Source organism: Alexandromys fortis, unplaced genomic scaffold (genome assembly GCF_014885135.2).
Source record: "Alexandromys fortis isolate MF-2015 unplaced genomic scaffold, M_Fortis_MF-2015_v1.1 scaffold_124, whole genome shotgun sequence".
NCBI lineage: Eukaryota > Metazoa > Chordata > Mammalia > Rodentia > Cricetidae > Alexandromys > Alexandromys fortis.
The window spans coordinates 275,052-298,780 of NW_026067995.1; the positions used below are offsets into that span (position 1 = coordinate 275,052).

General features: G+C 38.8%; 1 protein-coding gene across 2 annotated transcripts in view; it reads right to left on the minus strand.

The window, feature by feature from the left end:
• Window positions 1–23,729, minus strand: part of Pdlim5 (PDZ and LIM domain 5) — a 147,783-nt gene that overhangs the window by 25,465 nt on the left and 98,589 nt on the right. For both annotated transcript variants that reach the window (XM_050160152.1, XM_050160151.1), the window contains exon 8: window positions 13,944–14,131. In XM_050160152.1, coding sequence (XP_050016109.1) covers window positions 13,944–14,131 — 188 coding nt within the window. The remainder of the gene's footprint in view (window positions 1–13,943; window positions 14,132–23,729) is intronic.

Genomic DNA, 23,729 nt, shown 5'->3' on the forward strand with positions numbered 1-23,729 from the left:
AAAGTCATAATTAAAGTGAATATAGAGACTTGGATTAGATACCACTCTCTTTTAATTTTTTTATATTGCATGTAACCAGATATCAGTCAGTACCCAGATGACTGTTTTTCTCTATCGAGTTTACAAAAAAGTTTTATTCCAGTCAGTTACAATTACATAGCAGTTAAAAACATAAGTCGTAAACACAGAGGGTTTTAGTACCATTAGCTGAAGTCAACAAATAACTCATTTATCATAATATGCACAGCATTTTCTGAATAATTTAATTATCATTGCTGTGTGACATATGGTGGGAAGACAAGTTCATGCTTTAATTGTGAGGAGCCAGTGATATTCATAAAAAATGATAAATAGGAGCAAAGAAAAGAAACAAAAAAGAACCCAGATAAAATATTTATTTTTTAAAAATCAAGAAAACTTATTTATGTCTGTATGTGGGTGTGCCACGGTATGCATGAGGAGGTGAGATTAAAGCCCCAGGAGTCAGTTCTCTCCTTCCACCATGTGGGTTCCTAGGTAACAAAGGAAGCTCAGCTGGGTTGATGGCAGCACCTTTAACTGCTTAGCAATCTTACCAGCAAAAACATTACTTTCAAAAGCAAAACCAACGTGTAACCTATAGCCTCAGGAATATTAAAAAGGATTGCTAAACTTACCTGAAGGCTGGGGAGACAGCTCAGTTCTTAAAGCACTTGCCATGCAAGCATGAGGACTCGAGTTTGGATGCCCTGCACCCACATAAAAGCCAGGCATGGTGACAAATGCCTGTAATCCTAGCCCTGGGGAAGTAAAGACATCCCAGGGCTCGCTGGCTAGCCAGTCTAGATAACCAGGGAGGAGACCCTTGTGATGGCTATTCTTGGCTGCCAACCTGACTATTGGAATGAATTAAAATTCACATGGCTGGGTATACCTGTGGGGGATCTCTTTCTTTTCTTTTTTCCTAATATAACTTTCTACTGATTCTTTGTGGATTTCACAGCATCTATCTCGATATCTCAATTATACTCCTCTCCCCATCCTTTCACGTCCACCATCTGCCCTTTAACCTCTCTTATAAGATAAAACAAAGTAAAATTTGAAAGAAAAGGAAAAGGAAAATTTCATCATGGAAGCTGTAGTGTGACGCGGTGCATCAGAGAGTTTATACTTTAGTCCATATATCTTTACTTGCAAGTGTTCACTGCAAGGAGTCACTGGTCTGTTTGAGGCTTCTGGTTTCTACCACACTATCTATATTGGGCCCTCACTGGGACTCCTCTTGGATATCCTGTGGCTATTCTGTGTCATAGAGATCCTGCAGCTTTGGGTCTGCAGGACTGACCCCTTCATGTGCTTCAGCAGTTCATAAATGGGGTGAATGTTGGGGTGGGCCAACTCATAGCCCCAGTTCTGGGCCTGAGTGGTAGCTGAGTTGATCAGTCCCGTGAAAGCATTTGAAGTGGGAAGACTCACTTAATCCAGATCCACCTTTAATCGGGGCCACACCTTCTGGTGGCAGCCTATATAATGGATATAAAAGAAGGAAGCTCTCTTGCTCTCTCTCTGTCTCTGTCTCTCTCTCTCTCTGCCTACTTCTGCTTACTCTTGCTGCCAAGTCTATTCCTTCACTGCTATTAGAGCCTATTTCTTTGGGATTCTGGAGTATACTAAAGACCAGTTGAGACATTCAGCCCAGTGGATATAACAACTACAGTATTCTTGGACCGTTTGTTTGTAGACAGTCATTGTTGGACTAGTTGAACCACAACCTGTAAGCCATTCTAAGAAATTCCTCATATATATGTATACACACACACACACACACACTCACATTTTCTACAAGTTGTAAGTTCTGTTCATCTAGAGAACCCTGATACACCCTGTTTCAAAAAACAAAAGGGGCAGCTACTGAGGAAAACATGGCATTGACCTTCATCCTCAATACATACAAACATGTGTGCACACGTGTACACACACAAATGGATATTAAATTTCTAACTGGGTATGGTGGTTCTGTCCTGCAAGCTTACCATTGGGAATTTGAGGCAGAAGGATCATGAGTTCAAGGTCAACTTTAGCTACACAGTGAGTTTGAGACAGACCTGACAACATAAGACTTGGTTTCAAATGACTATAAAAATAATTGTATAATTTGTCTCATATTTGGATAAGAAAACATGTAAGTATATACATTAAGACTATTTCATTATTTTCAAAGATGCTATATAAATAATTTTACCATTTTCTCAACAAAAAAAGCAGCGTAATCTGAAAGAAAAGGAAAGAAGAGAAGTAGGACTCATGTTACCCTTATACACAGTGTGTCCTCATTAGGTAGACAAAATGATTGATGCAAAAAAAAAAAAAGAAAAGAAAATGCAAGATTTTATCATGTTAAATGATACTGTTTTCAAAGCTGAAACATTAGAAAAGCCATCATTTGGGCTCAGTTTCCCAATCTGGAAGACAATAACTAACACAAAATGTAAAAAAAAAAAAATAAAGTGAAACCTTGTAAACAAAGCATTGACTACATTATGGGGTGTGCACAGAATGCTTCCCAATGTCAGGTGCGGAACTCTGACAAGGGACTTCATATAATTAACTCAGCCATTCATTCAACCACTACCGGAAGGCCAGACCCAGTATCGATACCAAGAACTCTACTAGAAAGCTATACCCAGGGATAAGCACCTGCCTCTGAACATCTTCTGGAGGTTGATCCTGATGAGGCAATAAGTAATCACATGCGAAATAAAGTTAGTGCTGTAAAAGGTGCTTCCAGCTCCCTGGAAAGTTTGGATCTACTGAGCAGAATTAAGAAGCATAGCATTTTCCTCATACATATGGTTTGAATCCAGAGTTGGGGTTTTTCTATAAAGAACCATCAAGATACTAGTTCAGATTTCATGTGACTGTTGACACTTTTGCAAATGTGATGGTTTGAATAAAAATGGCTCCCATAGGCTCACAGGAAGGGGCACTGTTATTGGCGCTTGGAATAAGTATACTTATTACTGGGGCTGGGCTTTGAGGTTTCAGATGCTCAAGCCAGGGCCAGTGTTACTCTCTCTTCCCAGCGCCTGCTGATATGGATGTAGAACGCTCAGCAACCTATCCAGCACCATGTCTGCCTGCATGCCACCATGCTTCCTGCTGTGATAATGAACTAAATCTCTAAAACATAAGCTAGCCCAATTAAATGTTTTCTTTTATAAGATCTGCCATAGTCGTGGTGTCTTTTGGCGGAAATAAAACCCGACTGAGACAATAAATATTCAACTATGCCACTGAAGCCTGAAAATAGCCCTGGATGGTAAAGACGTGAGCATGGCTTCCCTTTGATAAAACTTTGTTTACAAAAATAGACGGCAGGTGGGGCAGATGTGATCAAGGGCGCTTGAACCGCATACATGAAATAATAAGAGTAGCAACTCTTTAGGAAAAGCATTTATAACTGAATCTAGGTATCCTGTCTTAAAAAAGATTAATATGCTAGCATGAAGTAAAAACGGGAAGAAAGGAGGGCTATACGAGGATAGCCAGCACATTCTCCCATAACACCCCAATTCTGACAGAAGTGGACAACTTCACTCAGGCCTCTGTGGCAAGTGGCGTAGAAATGCAGAGGGCAGATGGCAATAAAACATTATTAGAAGAGATGAAATTCATGCAACTGGTAGCAGTTTACTTACTCATACAAAAATTTAAAAATAGAACCAATAAATCTATCCATCGTAGCTAAGCAAATCTAGTTATCTCGATTTATTAGTGTAGCACAAAGCCTAAAGTGAAATTCAGGGTGGTTGTAGCAGCAGTAACTTCCTTTCTCACCCATATCTACTTTAGCTTTCAAATGAAGATAGAATTTATATCCACTTACAGCTGAGATGAACATTATTCAGTCTTTGATCTAATCAAATCTCACAAACAAATGAGTCTTTCTTGGAGAGAAAAATAACATATCCAATCAAACCCATGCTCTATCTACCCATAATAAAGTAAAAAGCTGTATTTTACTTCTAAAATGTACCCCACAGCATATGAAAACGGGGGTGAATTAACTAGAATCGTAGCTGAAACATCTGAATTTCAAACATGAAGTTTAGATACAAAGAATATGCCACTCAAAGCAGATTTCAGCAGTTGCCAGGTACATAGTTAATTCTAACTGTCCTAAAAAGAATTCCTTCTATGCTAGCTCTACAAGATCTAGTCCTTCTTAAGTAATCACCGATGTTCTCCTAACACAAGAAATGGGCTGTCTTGGGTCAAAGTAAGAGAGTTCATCATATTATAAATTGGATAGTTCCTTTTATTTTTCTCAGAGCCTGTAAATGTAATGACTTCGAGTGTAGTCTTGATAGATAATTTTTGAAACGGAAAATACCATTGAAATGATTACTGCTAACGATCAAGGATATCTACCATTTTAGTGTTAGCTGATGCAGTTTGTTTCTTTCTAGGCTGCCACTGCATTCAAGTAGGACAATGAGTTCTCCTTCAACAAAGTAAGAGGAACTAAAGGCAAGTAAGCACACTGTAAACTACGTTTTGTCATTTTCCTTTTACATCTGACTGCACCAAATTTACTATTCCCCAAAATATTTCTATGTGATAACACTTTTATATTACATAATATAAGCAAGCTTCTTTGTATTGTACTTGCCAAAACTACAACATATATATATATATATTTTAGAAAGCACTGATTTTTATACTTTTACAACACAATCACCATCAATTAAGATCCCTTGCTTTTACTGCATATTAAAGCCTTTTGGCATCATAACAAGAAAAGCAAGTCAATGGTGGGGGGACAACGTAGTAAAGTGTTCCCTGTGCAAGCAGCAAGCAAGAGCTCGGCACATATGTAAAAAACAGACAAGTGGAATGCTTCTGTAACCCCAGCAATGGGGAGAAGTGAGGACACAATCTAAAATTGTGACTTCAGGTTCAGTGAGAAACCCTGTCATGAAAACATAAAATAGAGAACAAGAAGAAGACACTGAACGCCAACCTCTGCCCTCCACAGGGGCATGTATAGACAAGCACACCCACACAAGTGCTACCACACTCACGTAACACATATACTTACACATAAAAAAGAAAACAAAGCAAACGATTAATTAAAACTGTGTCACTGACTGATATAAAGAGAATGATGACTTAAAAGGAAGGTTGGGAAAGCCGGGTGTACAAGCACCTGTTTGTAATCTCAGCACCTGGGAGAACAGGAATAAGGTGTGTTTGAGGCCAACAAAGTCTACAGAGCAAGTCTCCACTTAAAATGACATGGACATCGATATTTTTTCAATATGCAATATCAGAAGTTAGGAATGCTGAACACTAAAATGACACATGACCACCATGTTTGAGCTAGATGCCTTTTTTTTTTCTGATACCTGCATAGATGCATTTAATAATAAAAGCTTTTTTTAAAAAAAGGCATCCATTCATTTCTTGGCACGGTCAGCAGGCATGAAAGTAAACAAGGCTCAACTGGGAGTTGTGTGTACACACAATTAAAGAAGGCATACAGGTGATGCTGTCCTAACATGTAAGAACTGCTAATGAAAACAGCACACTGAAAAGTTTCAGAAAAGCCAACATTACTGTGAGAGGAAATGTGTTGGGCAGTTTTATGTCAACTTGACACAAGCTAAAGTCATCTGAGAGGAGGGAACGTTAATTAAGAAAATGCCTCCGTAAGACAGGACTGTAGGCAAGCCTGTAGGACATTTTCTTAATTAGTAACTAATGGGAAGGGCCCAGCCCATTGTGGGTGGTGCCACCCCTAGGTTGGTAGTCCTGGGTTCTGTAAGAAAGCAGGCTCAGAAAGCCATGTTGAGCAAGCCAGTAAGCAGCATAGTCTCTATCTATATCAGTTCCTGCCTCCAGGATCCTGCCCTGTCTCAGTTCCTGTCCTGGCTTCCTTCAGTGATGAACTGCTTTGGAAGTGTGAACCAAATAAGCCATTTCCTCTCCAAGTTGCTTTGGTCATAGTGTTTTGTGCAGCAACAAAAGCACTAGGCTGGAAAATAACAAAATATTTCATTTTTAATGACTCTTTTACCTAAAAAAAAATTCCAAACAAAAAACTCTGAATTGAGTATTAATTCATATATAGTTCAATGATTTTGGGAAAGGAATTCTAAGGAATTTATCAAAGATACATAATGTTAATAAATTTATTAAGTATCACCTACAGATCCCATCAAAGATTCTGAAAGTGAGAAAGAAGGAAATATATATTAGGAAAAATAAATGCATATGCAAAAGAAAAGGCTGCATAAACCAGGCCATCATAAAAGTAAGCTTCAGTTTATTTTGAATGAAGTGCAAGATGCAGCAGATTTATATGGTGCAACTTGGCACATTACATTAAAAACCAAGTATATAGTCAGCCAATTTTCTACGCCATGGTCTCAATTGCTTAGAACCAATCATAACCATTTAGTGTCTGTGGTAGTTTGAATACAAAGTATTCCTGGAGTCTCATAGGGAGTGGCACTACTAGGAGGTGTGGTTTTGTTGGAGTGGGGATGGCTTTCTTGGAGGAAGTGTGTCACTGTTGGGGCAGGAGCTGAGGTTTCCTATGCACTGGATACCATCCAGTGTTTCAGTCGATTTCGGTTGCCTACAAGATGTAGGACTCTCAGCTACTACTCCAGCACACATCTGCCTCCACCCTATCATGCTCCCTGCCATGATGATAATGAACGGAACCTCTAAAACTAAAGTCACCCCAATTGGCTGTTTTCTTTAAGAGTTGCCATGGTCATGGTGCCTTTTCACAGCAATGGACACTCTAAGACAGTGTCCATGGGAGATCTGCTTTAGAACCCCCACAGATACTCAAATCTTCAGATGCACAAGCTCCTCATGGAACAGGCATTGTACTTGACTATAAACTAAGCATGTCTTTAAACTACCTCAGATCCTTAGGGATGCTGCAAATGCCATGCAAATTGCTGTTATGCTGTACTGTTAGCATAACAAAGAAAATGTGTATTTTCAGTTCGGATACATTTTTGCCTTGTAGCATTTAAGTCCTAGTCTGACTAAATCCATGGAGGCAGATTCCTGGATACAGGGGTGAAACGGGATAGGCTGAATGTCTTGTTTCTCTAAGCTACACATGATCACTCTGCCAGTGTTTTAGAATATGATGCACAAGTACTGTATCACAGTATTTTCCCTGGGAAAACAGGGTTAAAGCTACATCAGAGTCAGGTAAAGATGCTAAGGTCGCAGGTCTGTGCACCCTGGGACTCTTTCCATTCCTAATGTCAGTGCCTAGGGTGACTGATATCCATCATCAAACCTCTGTCTATGCTGGAGCACCTAAATAACTTCTAACCCAGGGTTCTGGACTCCATTCTCAGTCACTACAGAGAAATCAGTGTGGTCTGTTAAGCACATTAAAGCTATACTGATCTGTCAATAGAGCAAATCTGACTCCACTAATACAGATTACAGATCTTGTAATAGCTTCCTTCCAGAAGCAAGCCCACACTGATATCTCCAAGTACTTTCTGGCCAGGTTCCCCATTAATCCAATAACCCTACTTTCTCTCTTGCCACTAAAACACCCCGAACAACTTGCACTTCCTTTAAGAAATTAAACTCCTGAGGTTTTTGCTTTTGTTTTGTGTGTGTATGCACGATATTCCTGAGTAAAATAAAATTTCACCATAAGCAAATGTATTTTTCAACTCCAAACTGTATTCTTTATTCGAGTCATTTCTACTCCCTTTCACAGACTTCTATGTCTTCTGACCCAGGCCCTAGAACCAGACTTAACTTTTCTGTGTATATCTGTTGCCCATTTCTATGCAATATAGTGAGTGGTGCTTTGCATCCAAATTTGCTGTTCAAAGTAAGGTGAGCCCACATCCTTAATATTCCCATTGTGCTCCATTGCTTGGCTCCTTAGGTACAATGAATTCCTTACTTTTTTAAGAGAAAGAAAATTGTCGTGGGATATTTGTACCCTATGTGAGGATGTATTGCTGTGATTGGTGTAATAAAAACCTGAACAGCCGATAGCTAGGCAGGAGCAATAGGTGGAATTTCTGGACACAGACAGAAAAAGAAACTGGGAGGAAAAACCTAGGTGATGACTTCACCAGCAGACTTGAACCAAATAGGATTTGTCATACTAAGAGATAACCAAGACGTGTGGCAGAAGTAGATTAAATATATATGGGTTAATTAAGTTATAAAGAGCTAGTTGGGGGACAACCCTAAGCTAAGGCCAAACTTTCATTATATTTAAGTCTCTAAGCCATTATTTTCAGGCTGGTGGTTCAAAGGTAATCCAACAAGAAAGCCTGCTATAGTAATGGTTACAGAACTGCTAATATTCTGAATTACTGGGCATAGAAGACAGCACCAATTACAGCTTATGTTCACCACCTTGAATTTAACGCTTCACGAGACTAACATGCTCTTGTCCTTAGTTCTTCGGTGTTTTTAAATAGTTTCTTCGCCAGATACTGCTTTTGTCTTTGTTCAGTAACCCTTAAAGGAATGCCAAGCCCAAAAGGAATGTTCTATCCCCAAAATTACATGAAGAGTTCCAAAATAAGACAATTTGGTCTGTGCACTCACTCACTGACATTTACCAAAGGAACTGCCACGCATCGGGAAGGTGCTCTAAAGCAAGGATTGGTAAGCCTTGGCCTGGCCCTTCATGGGCTATATAAACAGTGATAGAAGACATGCACAAACAACTAAAATGAGTGTGATGAATTCAATGGTAAGGACATTACCAAAGCTGTATAGGAGAAAGAATAAGTGTTCAGCCAGAGAGCTCAAAGGCATTGTACAAAGTGGCAAACCGTCTTTGAACAGAAGAGCTTGGGAGTAGGGGGCCAGGCGAAGTCTTTCACACAAGAGTAGCCTGTATAAGGCATGGGGGTTTGTGAATAAAGAATGTTAGGAACCTTAGCAGGATGGAGCTATACGGAGCAACCTTACAAAATGAGGCTGCAGAAGTCAGTGGAGACTAGGAGGGAACTGACTGAAGCCCCCACGAAGAAGTTACACTGTCTGCAGCAGGAAGCCCAGAAACATCTGCAGATACTGAAGTTTTGTGACATCTGTTTTGCTGGCTTATAACAGTGTAAATAATGGGCACTGTTAAGAAAGGATCAAAGGGTGGAATCCAAACCCTTCTTGCCCTATCTTTTACACACCAAGCATGTCAATACATCAGACCATCCGTTCAAACAGTGCTACAAAGGTACTTCAAGAGCCTTATTTTAACAAAGAAATTGTAGAGTCTAAAGTGTTAGGCGCAGAGCTGGGCACAGTGGTACAAACCTACAACCATAACTGCTATGGAGGTGTCGGCAGAGGAACCTCCATACAATGAGACCCTGCTGAAAACCAGAAACAGAAAACTGAAAAGGCTAGCCCTCTAAAACTCGTGTCCCATGGACACACATCATATACACCAGAGCCAAAATCACCACAAAACCGAGTTCAATGAACAATGGAGCCTGGCCTAGTAAGGTACTGCTTGTATTCTAGCAAATTCATTCTCATTCTGTGTTTGATTAAGCTAATTAATGTATGCCAACACAAAGTGGCCCTTCGTGCCTTCCTGAAAATATGCTTTACTATATTTGGTAAGACAGTAATATTTTTATACATGTATTTGCATCTAGTGAGCTAAGTTTGCCTAATCTGGTAATCATAACTTACTAGGAATCTAGAAAAAGCATTACATAGCAAATTAGGTCACCTACAAAAACACAGAAATACATTTTTAAACTCTTACTATTAAATCTTCAAAGGTTTAAAAATATTCATCTCACCATTTATTTATATACAATATGAAGCGTTCGTGAATAAAAATTTAATAGATACATAAATACTGAAGGATATAGCTCAGTGCTACAGCAGATGCCCAGCACGTGCAAGACCCTGGGTATAACCCGGGATCTGCAAACAAATAAAAGTGAATTCAATATAGGTTTTTAAAAAAGCTACATCTATAGTGGTAATGTGGATGCTATATAATTGTGAGATTTCCGAATGTTGAAAATGCTTAATGCATCCCTCATTATATTAAGTAACATTAAAAAGTTGATTATGGTACTATTAAATTGCTGAAAGTATTTTGAAAAGTTACCTTAAAACTAAATTATATCCATTCATGAGTTTGACTTTTTAAATTTTTTTTTTACCTTTCTGAGTTGTCAGATTTTAATAGCGCATCAAAACACTCTGGTATCTTCTGCACCACGCCATCTCATTTTGGGAACATGCTGGCTACAGCACAGGAGTACAAAATTCCAGAACAATCAAATGATGGATCTTTTTAAGACATGGAAGTGTTATAAGTGATTTGATCATCAAACATGGTATACATGTGCCAAATTATCAGAATGTACCCCATAAACGTGTACAAATATATCCCAACAGACATAAAGCCAAAGTAAATGCTATCTCTGAGATATTAAACTGATTTCAGAATCAACTGGGCCGACCCGACTGGAACTCGATGACTTTGATCCTCTCTCCGAGACAACTGTTGGATTATTTTAAAATAATTCACTTGGTGGCAGGGTAAGAACAAATCTGTTTTTCTTTCCTCGCTAGAAACTAGAGCAAAGCTATGGATGAACTAGAAAAACAAGCGTGAAGCTCTTAGTGTAGCGGCAGCAACGTCACCGGCTTTAATGCTGGGCGCCACACGGCCCAGTGACCTGCACAGTCAGGTTCTGCAGCTCTTTGACCTGCATTGCTGCTTTCAAAGGCGAAGTAAAGAACGACCAGCCATGTCCTAATTCCAAAGGACTTTCAAATCTTCTTTAGGAAACCCTTATGGCTGTCAAATACAGTAGATTCTAAAGCGGTTTCTTTTTGTGTGTGTGTGTGTTTTTTTTTCAATGACGTACTTCCAGGTACACTATATTAAAAACATAAGAGCCTGGGAATTAGATTTTTTTTAACTTTACAACATAATGTAAACTAATTAGCATTCATCAGTAAAAAAAAAAACCACTAAGTGCTTATTTTTAGGTCCTTGGACTAAGGTAACAGAATTATCTCAAAAGTATTTTCTAATTTGAGCTAAGGGTCATGATGTAATTCAATTACAATTCACAACAGAAAAATATTTGGTAATACTGTTTTATGTTATATGATATTTACCATGTTGCAATATTTCTCATATTAAATTACCTATTGTTTTTACAAAAATATTATGTTTTAAACACTAAGCATACGGGTCATGATTACAGGTGCTTGTTGTTGCCTGATTTGATTACTCTCTAATAAGACTCACTGGAGAAGGGTTCTATCGCCCTCTTGTGGTCACTTTCATGTACTGTTTCCTCCAGGGATTCTTTTTTTTTTTTTTTTTTTTCCTCCAGGGATTCTTACTTGAACTACCATAACCATCATCTATGTTTTCTATCTGCACTTCAGTTTCGACCTCAGGAATTTAGTGCTTTTTATTTTATAAGGCAATGTCCTGTCACCTTCCAATTACATCAAAGCCATGTTTTTCTTAAAAAAAAAAATTTAGCATTAAATACATATATATAGTAACTACAGTGAGTCCCTGTCATCAGACAAGGTCTGAAATAAATGGAAATAGCACAGTATCGCTGTGCTTTATCACATTTTCCTCCCCAAAAAAAATAGGTTCTGCCATTGCCATGGCCCACAGGTATCAGCAGCCAGCATTAGTCTGAGCATTTTGTTTTTAGAAATAATACAGCAGTCTAACTTCTTTTAAAGAAGTCTGTATCATATGCAATCGCCTAGCCTCTTTCCATCACAGCACAGCCACAGCCAGCTCTCCGTGCTGAAGTTTCTATATTGGCAAGTTCAGCCAACAATGGATAGAAAATGTCTGTGCGGAAAAAACAAGTATGTACTAACCACCTACATCATATTTCCTAAGCAATACAGTGCAGCAGTGTATACGCATTCCTTACACTGTATTGAGTAGGTAACCTAGGAACAGGCTAAAGCAGAAGCATATATGTATACTTTGGGGACTCACTGAGCTTCAAGGGTTGGAAGCATGAACATGGTGGAGGACCACTTACTCGACTATGGCCCACTTAATTAGTGGCTACACCACTAACAAAGATAGTGTGCCCATTTAGCAACTCACTAAATGTGACCAGCTTCCCAGGAAGGGGTGGGTGGGGCCTCATGAGCCTCCTTCAACCAGTCCAGAATAGGGAGGGGCCCAGTCTAGTGTCAGTCTTGTGCATGTAACCCTGGAACTGCTCTTGGTTAATGGGAAAGGCAGGGAGGACACTAAAGATCTGGAACAGGTAAAGAGTTTCTGAACAGGAATCTGGCTGTTTAGAAACTAAGGCCAACAACTGACAAATGGCATTCTATGAAATTAAAAAGGCTTTTCTACATTAAAGGAAATCTCCAATCAAGTAAAGGGGCCCCTACAGAACAAGAAAACACTTTTAGGGGGATATATCTAATAGAAAGCTGCTATCTAGAGCAGACAAAGAACTAAAAAAAAAAAAAAAAACCCTAAACATCAAATAAACAAATAACCCAACCCCCAAATGGGCATTAGAACTGAACAGAGTTTGCGAGAAGAAATACAAATGGCTAATAACGTATTCAACATCTTTGGCCATCAGGGAATGCAAATATTATGTCATTTCCAATCAGGGATTTGTGCATCTGCAAGTGAGCCTTTGCTCAATCTTCCATGCATACTGAGGGGTAAAAATGCTTGTAGCTTCTCCACAGAATCAACAGCATGTTACAAAGTACATTAAGTAGCAACACAATGGTGAGGGTCTGAGACATAGCAACAGCTTGGCAGAAGAGAAAAAATGCTTGATAAGTACTAGAACAGACAGCCAGCGCACATTAGTTACTGTGAGAATTAGGAGTGGGATCCAAAGTTCACAATTTGCTGCTGATGACTGAGTGGATGTGCCATTCCCCAGGGTAGGGAATCACACGTTCAGACACACTGCATTTGTTGTTATCACTGCACAGCAAACATGTCAATGGGCTTGAGCATCCTGGAGTTCATCAGATACAAGACTGTAAATAATGGCCAGGTAGTAAACAGAACTTATGTGACACCATCATCCAGGAGAAGGGAAAAAACAAGAAGGTGTGTAGCTGAATTGGGGCTGGCAACATTTTGTGTAGTTTCACCCTTCATTTAAGAGAGGGAGTGTGTGAGAGTTAGTGTGTGTGTGTGTGTGTGTGTGTCTGGAACTTGCTGAGCAGGCCGGGTGGGCAAGCTAGCAGGTGCTAGGGACCCTCTTGTGTGTGTGTGTGTGTGTGTGTGTGTGTGAGAGAGAGAGAGAGAGAGAGAGAGAGAGAGAGAGAGGGCGTGCACCTGCGACTTGCTGAGCAGGCCAGGTGGGCTAGGGACCTTCCTTTTTCAGTTCAGTTCAGACCTGATGCTGGCGTTACAAGCACACACAACTATGGAAGTTTTGTCTACATGAGTTCTGGATCAGGTCTTCAGACTGATGCGGTAAGGACCTGAGTAAATTACCTCCTTACTCCTAACAGAGCTACTTCTGCGATATAACCATAAATGCTGCTTATGTTGGAGAAACAGTAAGTGGTCTAGACTTCCTGCGTTTTATGTATCAGAAGACCAAGGGTCAGAGAGGTGGGTGATTTCAGAGTTCTGACTGAGAACTGAGCTTTCTCACCGAGTCTGAGGTGCTGGGTGTCAAGGATGTAAATGCCCTATTTATAGTGTTTTGTCCTTGTGCTCTATACTTCTCCAGAACAAGCAAGGGCAACTGTATGAGGCACAGAGGATGACAGCGAGGCACTCTGAAGAGCAAAGCAACCATTGACTTTCTTTATAGTTCTTCTAAACCTGCAAGGTTGAGAATGGTTTTCTCTAGGAAAGTCTATTGTACATGCTAGACCACATTTTCATAATTTCAAAGAAAAGCCATAAGTAAGATTTAAAAAAAAAATACCTGCTTGGTTTGGACGCTGCCAGCTTGGTGACTTGACAACGCCGGTGGATCCTACAGGCTTGAAGGCAGCAGCCGTCTTGAGGCCAGCCACGCCTGGCCTGCTTGAACCTGGGGTCTCTAGGCTCTCAGACTTGCTCAGAGGTGAAGCTCCGGGTGACGCTGACTGCTGAGAAGGCTCCTGAGTGCTACTGTAGGGAAGGGAAGGAGACAGCTGTGGTGAGGGGCAACAGTCTAATTTAGCAACGACTCTCTTTTTTTTCCCCCCAGATCTATTAGAGCTTTAAGAAAAACAAAATACTGATGAGCTTTTATTTTTAAAAAAGAGAACCCTGAAAGTGAAGGGAACACACTTGATGTTAAAGTGGAGAGGGGACACTGGTGGCGGAACGTGTCAGTGGGGAGACGGAAAATGCAGAGAGGGAAACCAACAAAGGCCACGTCTAAATGAAGATACCACGGGGAAGCCCAGGGCTTTACATGCAAATAATACAAAAATAATTCTGAAATCATGAAGGGCTTCTTCTTTTCAAGAAGGAAAAGAAGCAGGTAGCATTTGTTCTGAATGCTCAAAATTATTTAACGAGTCTCCAACAAGAAATTGTACTACTGAAAATTATATAAGCAATCCTTGCAGTAGTGGATTCCCCTCTATTCCTATCAACACCTTAGTTTAGCGGATCATGTAGCTTTTATTACCAAACCATTTGATATTTATAATCATACATGTATATCCAGAGTAATAACTTAAAGAGCCCAAAACTATAAAATCCAAGCTTTGGAATCACACAGTAATGTAAAAGTGGTTATTTTTCTAGACTATGGCATATAATAATAGCCATAACAACAATAATAAACTTCCAATTTTTTATACATGACTATTTTTATACATTATATGTTTTAATATAGACAGATTAAATAATTCTATGCACAGACATTTAATTTTTTCAATAACTGAAATACACAGCTAGAGGAAGAGACTACCAAAAATAAGATTCTTTATAAATGACTTCAGTAAAATACATTATACAATGTATGATTGCTTCAGTTACATTTCAGATTCACTGCTCACTCCATTACCAAATGACTGAGAGTATCTACTTCCCTAAAGCCTCTTGAACCTCAGTTACCTTTTAGCATGAGAGATATGTGACTGCCCAACCTAGCCTAGCCTTAGGAAGGTCTATTTGCAAAGCCTTAGCTAGCATGTGGGAATTTGGTCGGGCAAACCGTCCCCTACAATGCTATAAAACTATCTGTAAATGACGAGTGTCTCACTGTCTGAAATTGTGGAAGCAATATGGCTTATGCTGATACCCCAAATGGGACCAAAATTCTAGACTCGAAATGCAGGTAATATGCCCCAATAACACCTTTCCTCCACCTTGAATGGGCTTCCGTAGCAGACACTACTGTGCACATGTGCTATGACCCCTGCTGCAGGAATAAAACTTGTTCATGTGAGCTCACTAGTAAAGGATCCCTGCAGGCTAAGGCTTCATCCCAGAACCCTATTTCTTTTGCTCCTTCCTCCCTTCCCTTCCTTCCATCCATCTGTCTCTCTCTGTCTCTGTCTGTCTCTCTCTCTCTCTGTCTCTCTTTCACAGTCATGTGAATGACTGCATAGGAATCATGTGGGTTCCTGTAGTGAAATGAAAACCTAGGTGTAGGCCGGGCGGTGGTGGCGCACGCCTTTAATCCCAGCACTAGGGAGGCAGAGGCAGGCGGATCTCTGTGAATTCGAGACCAGCCTGGTCTACAGAGCTAGTTCCAGGACAGGCTCCACAGAGAAACCCTGTCTCGAAAAACCAAANAAAAAAAAAAAAAAAAAAAAAAAAAAAAAAACCAAAAACAAAACCCTAGGTGTAGTCCAGAATATTCCACCCTAAACAATTTTGAGAGATCATAGAATACTTGAATTTTATTGAAATATCATTCCTTATTTTTATTTTCTCAAATTTAAGTTTAATACTTTCATCATCTTCTATGATTCCTTATTTTAGTGAGAAGTTAAAACCTGCTAGATGATAAAACATGCTATACAATGAAAAATTTAAGAAATTTAATAATTTTTATAAATAGTAAAAAAAATTGCCACTTAATATGAATGTTGAACACATTAAAGTCAACACAAAGACATTAATGGAAAAAGTTCAAAGATTACTGCATAGTGGATAAATGAACATCTTTTAAAAGCTTTGGGATAGGCCATTATTTTACTTCCAGGACTACTATCTATCTAAACTTTAAATAAGGCAATTTACACTTGGTGACAGAAAGCCCATGCAATCCAAGCAGAATAAATATAAATATTTAGGACATAGAATGTGAGCTTAATATATGAAAGGCTAATAAACATATCCAAATCATGAAAAAACTATCTTCAATATATTTAATCATTGCCAATAAATTAGCTTTAAAATACTATACACAGGAACTTTCTATTCTGAGGTTAAATTACTCGTGTGAATCATAAAAATAATGAGCTAGAAAACTGAAACTCTTAAAAAGCAGCTTATATCCAAAATGAAATTCAGAAATACTGAAGTCCAAATCATTACCATATTATCATCTGAAGACATTAAAATTCACCTCTAAGATACCTGCCAAACCTGTGAGGCAGTAAACTGGATGACAGGAATCCAATGCCAAGGCTAGCGAGTCTGGTTGTCAGAAGGAGCAATACTAGATGGCCCGAGGTATGAAAAGACCTTGGCAACCCTTGCACATCTTATGATACACAGTTATCTTTTGTGTACTACTCATAAATACAATCTGCAGCAAGATGGATGCGGTTCAACAAAGGGAGCAATCCTAATATGGAAACACTCAAAGCACAAGCCCTGTGCCTTACAAAGCGACAGTCCTGTCAACTGAGAGGCACTCATGCAGACGATGGAAACACTGCACTGGGCATGGTCACTAGCAGAGTGGAGAGCTGACAGCATGTTGGTCAAAGTCTGTGAGACTCAGCTATAATTTATATGCCTAAATCAGCTCTCCTGCTGCTGTGGGAACTATGGGCTCTGGATAGGCTTATTCTCTGTACTACGTTTACTCCTTCCCCACCCAGACTTAGTACAACAGGTACCCTCTCCACCTTCTTTTGCAAGCACCCAAATTCCACATCTAGTTAACAGAAGGAATGATATCCACCTAGCTCTGGGCTCTATGGCAAATGGCTATAATACAGTATTTTATATTTAACCATTCAAGCTTTTAGAAGAAGTACTACAGCTATAGTCATGTGATAAAAGTCAGGATTCCACTACAGTTCAAACATTCATAACTTCATACCAAACATCAAATGTGCTAGTAAAAGATATCACAGAGGATAAGCAAATAAATTAGCATGCATGTACACTAAAATGCATTACTCTGAAATTGCAGCTAACTCAAATTGGATAAACAGTTCTTTGATTTTCTCATATGGCCTGTTACCATAGTTAATATGTTGTTAGAGGAAGCAAACCTCCACACGCCATGCACCATGTTCCTCCCCATAGTACCTGCTTTTCTTAACATGGATAGAGCCACTTGACTTTTCGGAGAACTGAAGACAGGAAAAAGCTAGAGGCTTGGGAACAGTGCTGATGCAAAGGGAATTCATTAGGAACAGGGAGTTTTCAGGGCCGGAGAGCCTGGCAAGCATTCAGAGAAGGGCTTCAGTGAAAACATGCAGTATCCACAGAAGAAAGTGGGTTTTCAGTCTATGATCTGAAATATTTCCTTTAAGGATGAGACAGAAATAGGGAGGAGGAAGAGAGAAAAGCAACGCAAAGCAGTGGAGAAGAATGAATAGAAATATTATGAATTCATTATATTATTTTACTCATTGAAATAAAACTGATGAAATTTGGCTGGCCGTGGTGGCACACACCTTTATTCCCAGTATTTAGGAAGTAGAGTCAGGTGGATCTTTGTGAGTTTGAGGCTATCTGGTAGACATTATGAGTTCCAGGATGGCTAGGACTATACAGAGAGACTTTATCTTAAAAAAAAAAAAAAAAAAAAAAAAAGTTGAAATTTTCACTACAGTCACTCAAGGCTGACTTTCAAAAGCATTTAAACCAATAAATGTGGTAGGAGTAACAGAAACAAAGATTGCAGAAGGGCTGCTTCAGAGGGCAATTAGGCTTCAGTTCACCCGTGCTGTGGAATAAGATAGCCTCAACAGATACGTGATTTCTTTCTGATTCCACCTCAACCACAACTGAAAGCTATGAAAAGTCTGTAAGACTTTCCATAATAGTGGGCACACCTGAGAGACACACGTAAGTGGCAGCCATGCAAAATGAGACAGGGAGCAACTAAAGAACATTCTCCAGTCCCATGGATTTACCCACAACCTGTATGAAATGCTCACCACAGGAGGGGGAGCTCATTACAGAATCCTACAACTGGACGGGTCACGTCTGTTCTCTCCTGCCAGACACTGGAGGTTGCTGGGACCACAGACAGACACAACACTCACAATTCTACCTGGTTTTTGCAGCAAGAGCAGCAGACACAGTGGCAGCCGCACCACTGACAACTGCAGCACTGTATCTAGCAGGAGGGGAGAAGGCAGAAAAGGTTCCAGAACCTTCTACAGTCCTTGTAGAGCTGCTTACACTGATAGGGAAAGAAAGACAGAGGAAGAGGAAATGAGAGTAAGAAAAGGCAGCAGAATAAACACAAGTCAGCACGCATTCTAGATCAGTATTAGACATAAAGGTGAGCCACTCATTTCAAAGTGTGGCGGGTGTTCAGGCACTTACTTATGTGCCCCCAATTCCAGACATTTAAACTAAATGTGTGAGCCTACCTAGGACAGACTGTTTGTCACCAAGCACTCTAAAATGTCAATTATGCCCCCTCCTATGATAAGTGCATTGATATTATATAACACATATTGGAAGAGTGACACCTATACAACAAAGCAGAAACTGAATCTGAAAATAAAGACCGGATTTCTATAAGCAGGGATAAGGAGTTTTTCCTAAGCAGGCTTTACATGAGAAGTGTTGTCTCGGAGTAGATGTACATCAAGGACATGGCATTTTATGAGATGCCTACATGTTCAGATGCAGCAACATTTATTAACATGAACAAGACATAACTTTAAAATAATCTAAGTTGAATTATTCTGGATGGTAGGAATCTTTTCAAAAATAAACAGTAATTACAAGAATATAAATAACATTATACAATAATACAAATAATATAAATTACGAGAAAACAAATAACAAAACATCACCTTCTTTGCAAGGTTCTCCATTTCTATTTTGAGTTAGCTCTGTAACATTTTTAAATGAGGTAAAATTTCATATTCAGAAGAGTCCTTAAGACTTAAAGTATTTTTTCAAACAATAAAATATATGGTCAGGAATTTACATTCCAGCATTTAGAATGCACTCCTAAAATTGGTTATTAAATTTTAATTAAGTTTTTTTTTTCATTTTAAACTAAACAGGATAGTCTAAAAAAAACATGGTGTGGGATTTCCCTCTTATATTCCTCTTTGGGTGTAAGTTACTAATAACATTACTAGAACACTCTAACTACTTTTGTTTTAAAAGTTTGTGCCACAATGGCCACCTCCAACACATCATGAGCCAAACCCAACACAGGCTCCAGCTGAAGGAAACTGTGAGGGAGGGCCTAGGTCTACAATCTCTTCTAAAGAGTTTGGGAAGCACCCAACTCCACAGACATAGCTTTATAAGCCACTGGAAAAAAAGTGAAGAAACTACAGGAAGTCAGTTTAACATATTATATAGAAACGTGATGTAAATATTTTTTTTTAAGTAATCCATGAAATGGAACTGTGTGGCGAAGTTTGAACAACTTCTGTGAATCGTTAGAAAAAGAAGAATTGGGGCCAGGACAGAGAAAATAAAGATGCTTTTTTTTATGCAGATGACAAAGCGTGCTAGGATGAACAGTTACCTAGTGATTTAATGTTTGTTTGGGTTTCTGAATCACTCTTTCTTAGAGTCAGCAGTTGCCACCGGGGAAAAGTGATGGTGAGTAATAAATAGAAACACGGTATAAAATAGTCAGCTAAAAATACATCAGCTAACCCAGCCTGTAGTTGGGAGAAGAGGAAACTAATGAAGTTCCTTTATCCAATGATAAAAGGAATAATTTGAAAGAATTATCAACGTCTTACAGGTAGTATCTTTCTCCTCTATACTCTGAGAACATGTCTGGGATGTCTGAAACATGTCTCTCTTCTTTTAGAGGTATACTATTGAATTTAAGGACAGACTTAAGCCAAACTCAGTTCATTTAGCAAATCACGAAGTGCATAAACAAGACACAGATTTTCTCATTCTATATTAGAAGTTAAAAGCCAAACCAAAGCACACAAAAAATAATGACATCGGCTCCTTAATCCATGATCATGCTCTCATTCTCAGTGAGGTTAGTATTTAGAATTATCACCAGCATTGAAATGGAAACAACTGAGAAGAAAAGAACTCTACCTAGAGTAAGTGGCTGCTACTTTAGAAAGTGTGGCTATTTGGGGAGTTGCAGGTGGGTGAGGTCCGCTCTTAAGTAGGTCTTCCAGAGAACTATCAAACCTAGGTTTTCAGAAGTGAAAAAGGACAAGGCAAAGGAAAGATTAATGAAAAGTTGAGACCATGTTCACCATGTATATCGTTATTTAAGTGTCAGTAATTCCTATCTGGGATACTCCAGTTCAGTGGTTCTTAACCTGCGGGTCATGACCTCCTTGGGGGTCACAGATCAGATATTCTGCATATCAGATATTTACATTACAATCCATAACAGTGGCAAAGTTAGTTATGAAGTATCAATGAAATAATTTTATAGTTGGGGTACTGATATATGAAGAACTGTATTAAAGGGTTGTAGCGTTAGGAAGGTTGAGAACCACTGCTGTAGTTGGTTCTTACTGTCTAAGTCTGTATCTACAAATCAAAACAAATACTGTCTCCGACACCAAATGACTGCTCTTCTCCCAAATCATTCAACATGGCTACAGTCATGTGATAAAAGGTTATGCTAAAAAGGGAAAGGTGGGTGGAAATTCCCATTCAGTGACCATGCAGTTTTAAATTACATAAGAAAACTTCAGCTCCAAGAGCTTATTAAGTTGTCCAATACTGCACAAAGAATAAAGTTCAAATGGAATTTGGACCAAGTCTGCCCTTACTATTTCCACTGGCTTGGGTAATATATGAGAAAAGAGCAAGCAGGAATAAGTAAAACATTTTTTTTTATAGATCTCAAATCATATGGATGGTATTCATCTTGATGTATATAAAGAAAACAGTTTATCCAATTATACAGCCAACAGTTGAAAGCAGCTTGGTGCTTTTTGCTTAATTAAAAATTTTTAATTAAGAGGTTAAGAGCACTGGCTGCTCTTCCAAAGGTCAAGTTCAATTCCCAGTAACTACATGGTGGCTTACAACCATCTATAATGAGATATGATGCGCCCTCTTCTGGTCTATAGGGACATATGCAGGCAGAATATTGTATACATAATAAATAAATCTTTTTTAAAAATTTATAATAACACTTGTATACAATTTACTCTATTGATATTCTCAATTCTACAACCCCCTTTTAGCTATTATTATATTCATATAAATATATAATATAAAGATGGTCTTTGATCAAAGTTATACCTTACCTGCTTTTATGTGCCCTCACCAAACTCCTTCCTAAATCTCTCTCCTACTTTCATGTTTTGTTGTTGTAGTATTTTTCACTGTGTTTTTTTTAATGACTACAGGATGACAAAATTAAATTTAGAAAAGATATTACCAGGTAAAGAAAAGGTGAAAACAACCAAGTATTGGTTTGAATGCAAGCAAGCACCAAATCTAACACTGGAAGGAATTAAACAAGAAAAAAACAAAATTACCTTTTTTCTTAAAATCCCATATGTGGAAAAATGGAATAGGCCAACTATATTACACTAATTCGTCCATGGAAAAATGTAATAGTAAGGTAAAGAACTAGAAAAGGAATACTTATAATCTCATTTTTCATTTAAAATTGGTCATCTCTTTACTAAAGTGCTGGAAAACTAGAAACAACTTAAGAACGTGCCATATTTTAAAAAAAGTATCATGAGAGGTACAGGAAAAGATAAAAAGATATAGAAATTATACAAGTTAGTAAACTACAGCACAATGGACAAAAATAGCCACCATCTCCTTTTGCAAGGTTACAAACTAAGAATGATTTTCATACTTTTTTTTTGGGGGGGTGGGGATTTTGGACACAGGGTTTCTCTGTAGCTTTGGAGCCTGTCCTGGAACTAACTCTTGGAGACCAGGCTGGCCTCGAACTCACAGCGATCCTCCTGCCTCTGCCTTCTGAGTGCTGGGATTAAAGGCACGTGCCACTAAACTTTAAAAAAAAAAATAGGACATTTCTCATGACTTCACACAATCAAGAGTTCATGGCATTCATATTTTGACATGTATACATAAAGTTTAGTGGGATACCATTGCGTTCCTTCATTTATGGATGTTACGGATGTCTGGCTATTTCATACTCTGTGGAGAGTTGAGAAATTATGGCACACTATATTATGCACAAAACTCAATGTGTTAGTGATCTGGACATTATTAAGCCAAAAAAAGAAAAAGAAAAAAGACGCTGAGCTTTGTCCCAGAGAAAGAGAATAGCACTTAGCTATGAGACTGCCCTTTTAAAGGGCAAACTTTATCATGTGTTGCTTAAATCTTCCAGCACTGAGCTGAGGATAGCTGACCATGCTAGCTGTTCTCCAGGGTTCTCTTGGAGCACTTCCTCCCTGCCTCCCTCCATCTCCCTCTTCTTCTCCCTTTCCCTCTCTCTCTATTTCTTCTTGAAACAGACCAAATTCCACTACGGTTTACCGATGCCTCTCTGTATCACAGCTCACTGGGTTAATCTCCAAGCCTCCTTTAAACTCCGTATAAGGCCCTCCTTTGTGATGTTGTCACTGCTACGTGTGTTCACAGCACTCTGTACTTGTCTGCATGTAAGGTGTTGTTATTACATCGTACTGCTTGTGTGGCCAGTATGTTTAAAGTCAGACTCCCTCAACAAACAAAAATTTTCCTAAACTGAGAACTTGCGATATTTATCCATATAAAATGAAGTATAGTACTTACCATAAACAATTAAATATTTGCCAACTGAATAAATGAAAGTTCCTATTTTCAAACACAGAACTCATGATATGTGTAAGTATTTGTCCTAGAACATTTGTACCTCTAACGACATGTTACATGGGGAAGATACATGATCAAAGAAATGACCTCAGTTCCCTCAGTGATTGACTGTGCCCTGGAAAGCATGAGCCAAATAAACCTTTTCCTCCCCAAGTTGACTTTGAACATGGTATCTAGCACAGCAACAGAAAGCAAACTAGAACAAGGTATGTTTTCTTAATATCATGTGATATGCTTCAAATTTCTTTTATAAAAGTTATGAATGTTTGATTCCTTTGATACCCTCGATTTTATCATGGCTGTCTAAACATGTTCCTTTTCTGTATAAGAGTTTCAAATTATCCACTGTCTAATCAAGATATAGAAGCATCTGAAGTTATAAAAATCTTCCAGTTCTTTCTCAGTTTCCTTTTTATAAATTTGTAGACTACCATCATAAACAATAAAGTGCATGGAAAGACGAAGCTACTTCAAAAAATTCCCCATGGTTGTCCACCCTTGGCATGTTCTGTGCAAAGAAGTGAATTCAGACTCCCAAAGAACAATTAACTGCACTTGTGAGATGAGCTCCTGTCACTAAGGCAGACATGGGGTGGCTCAACAG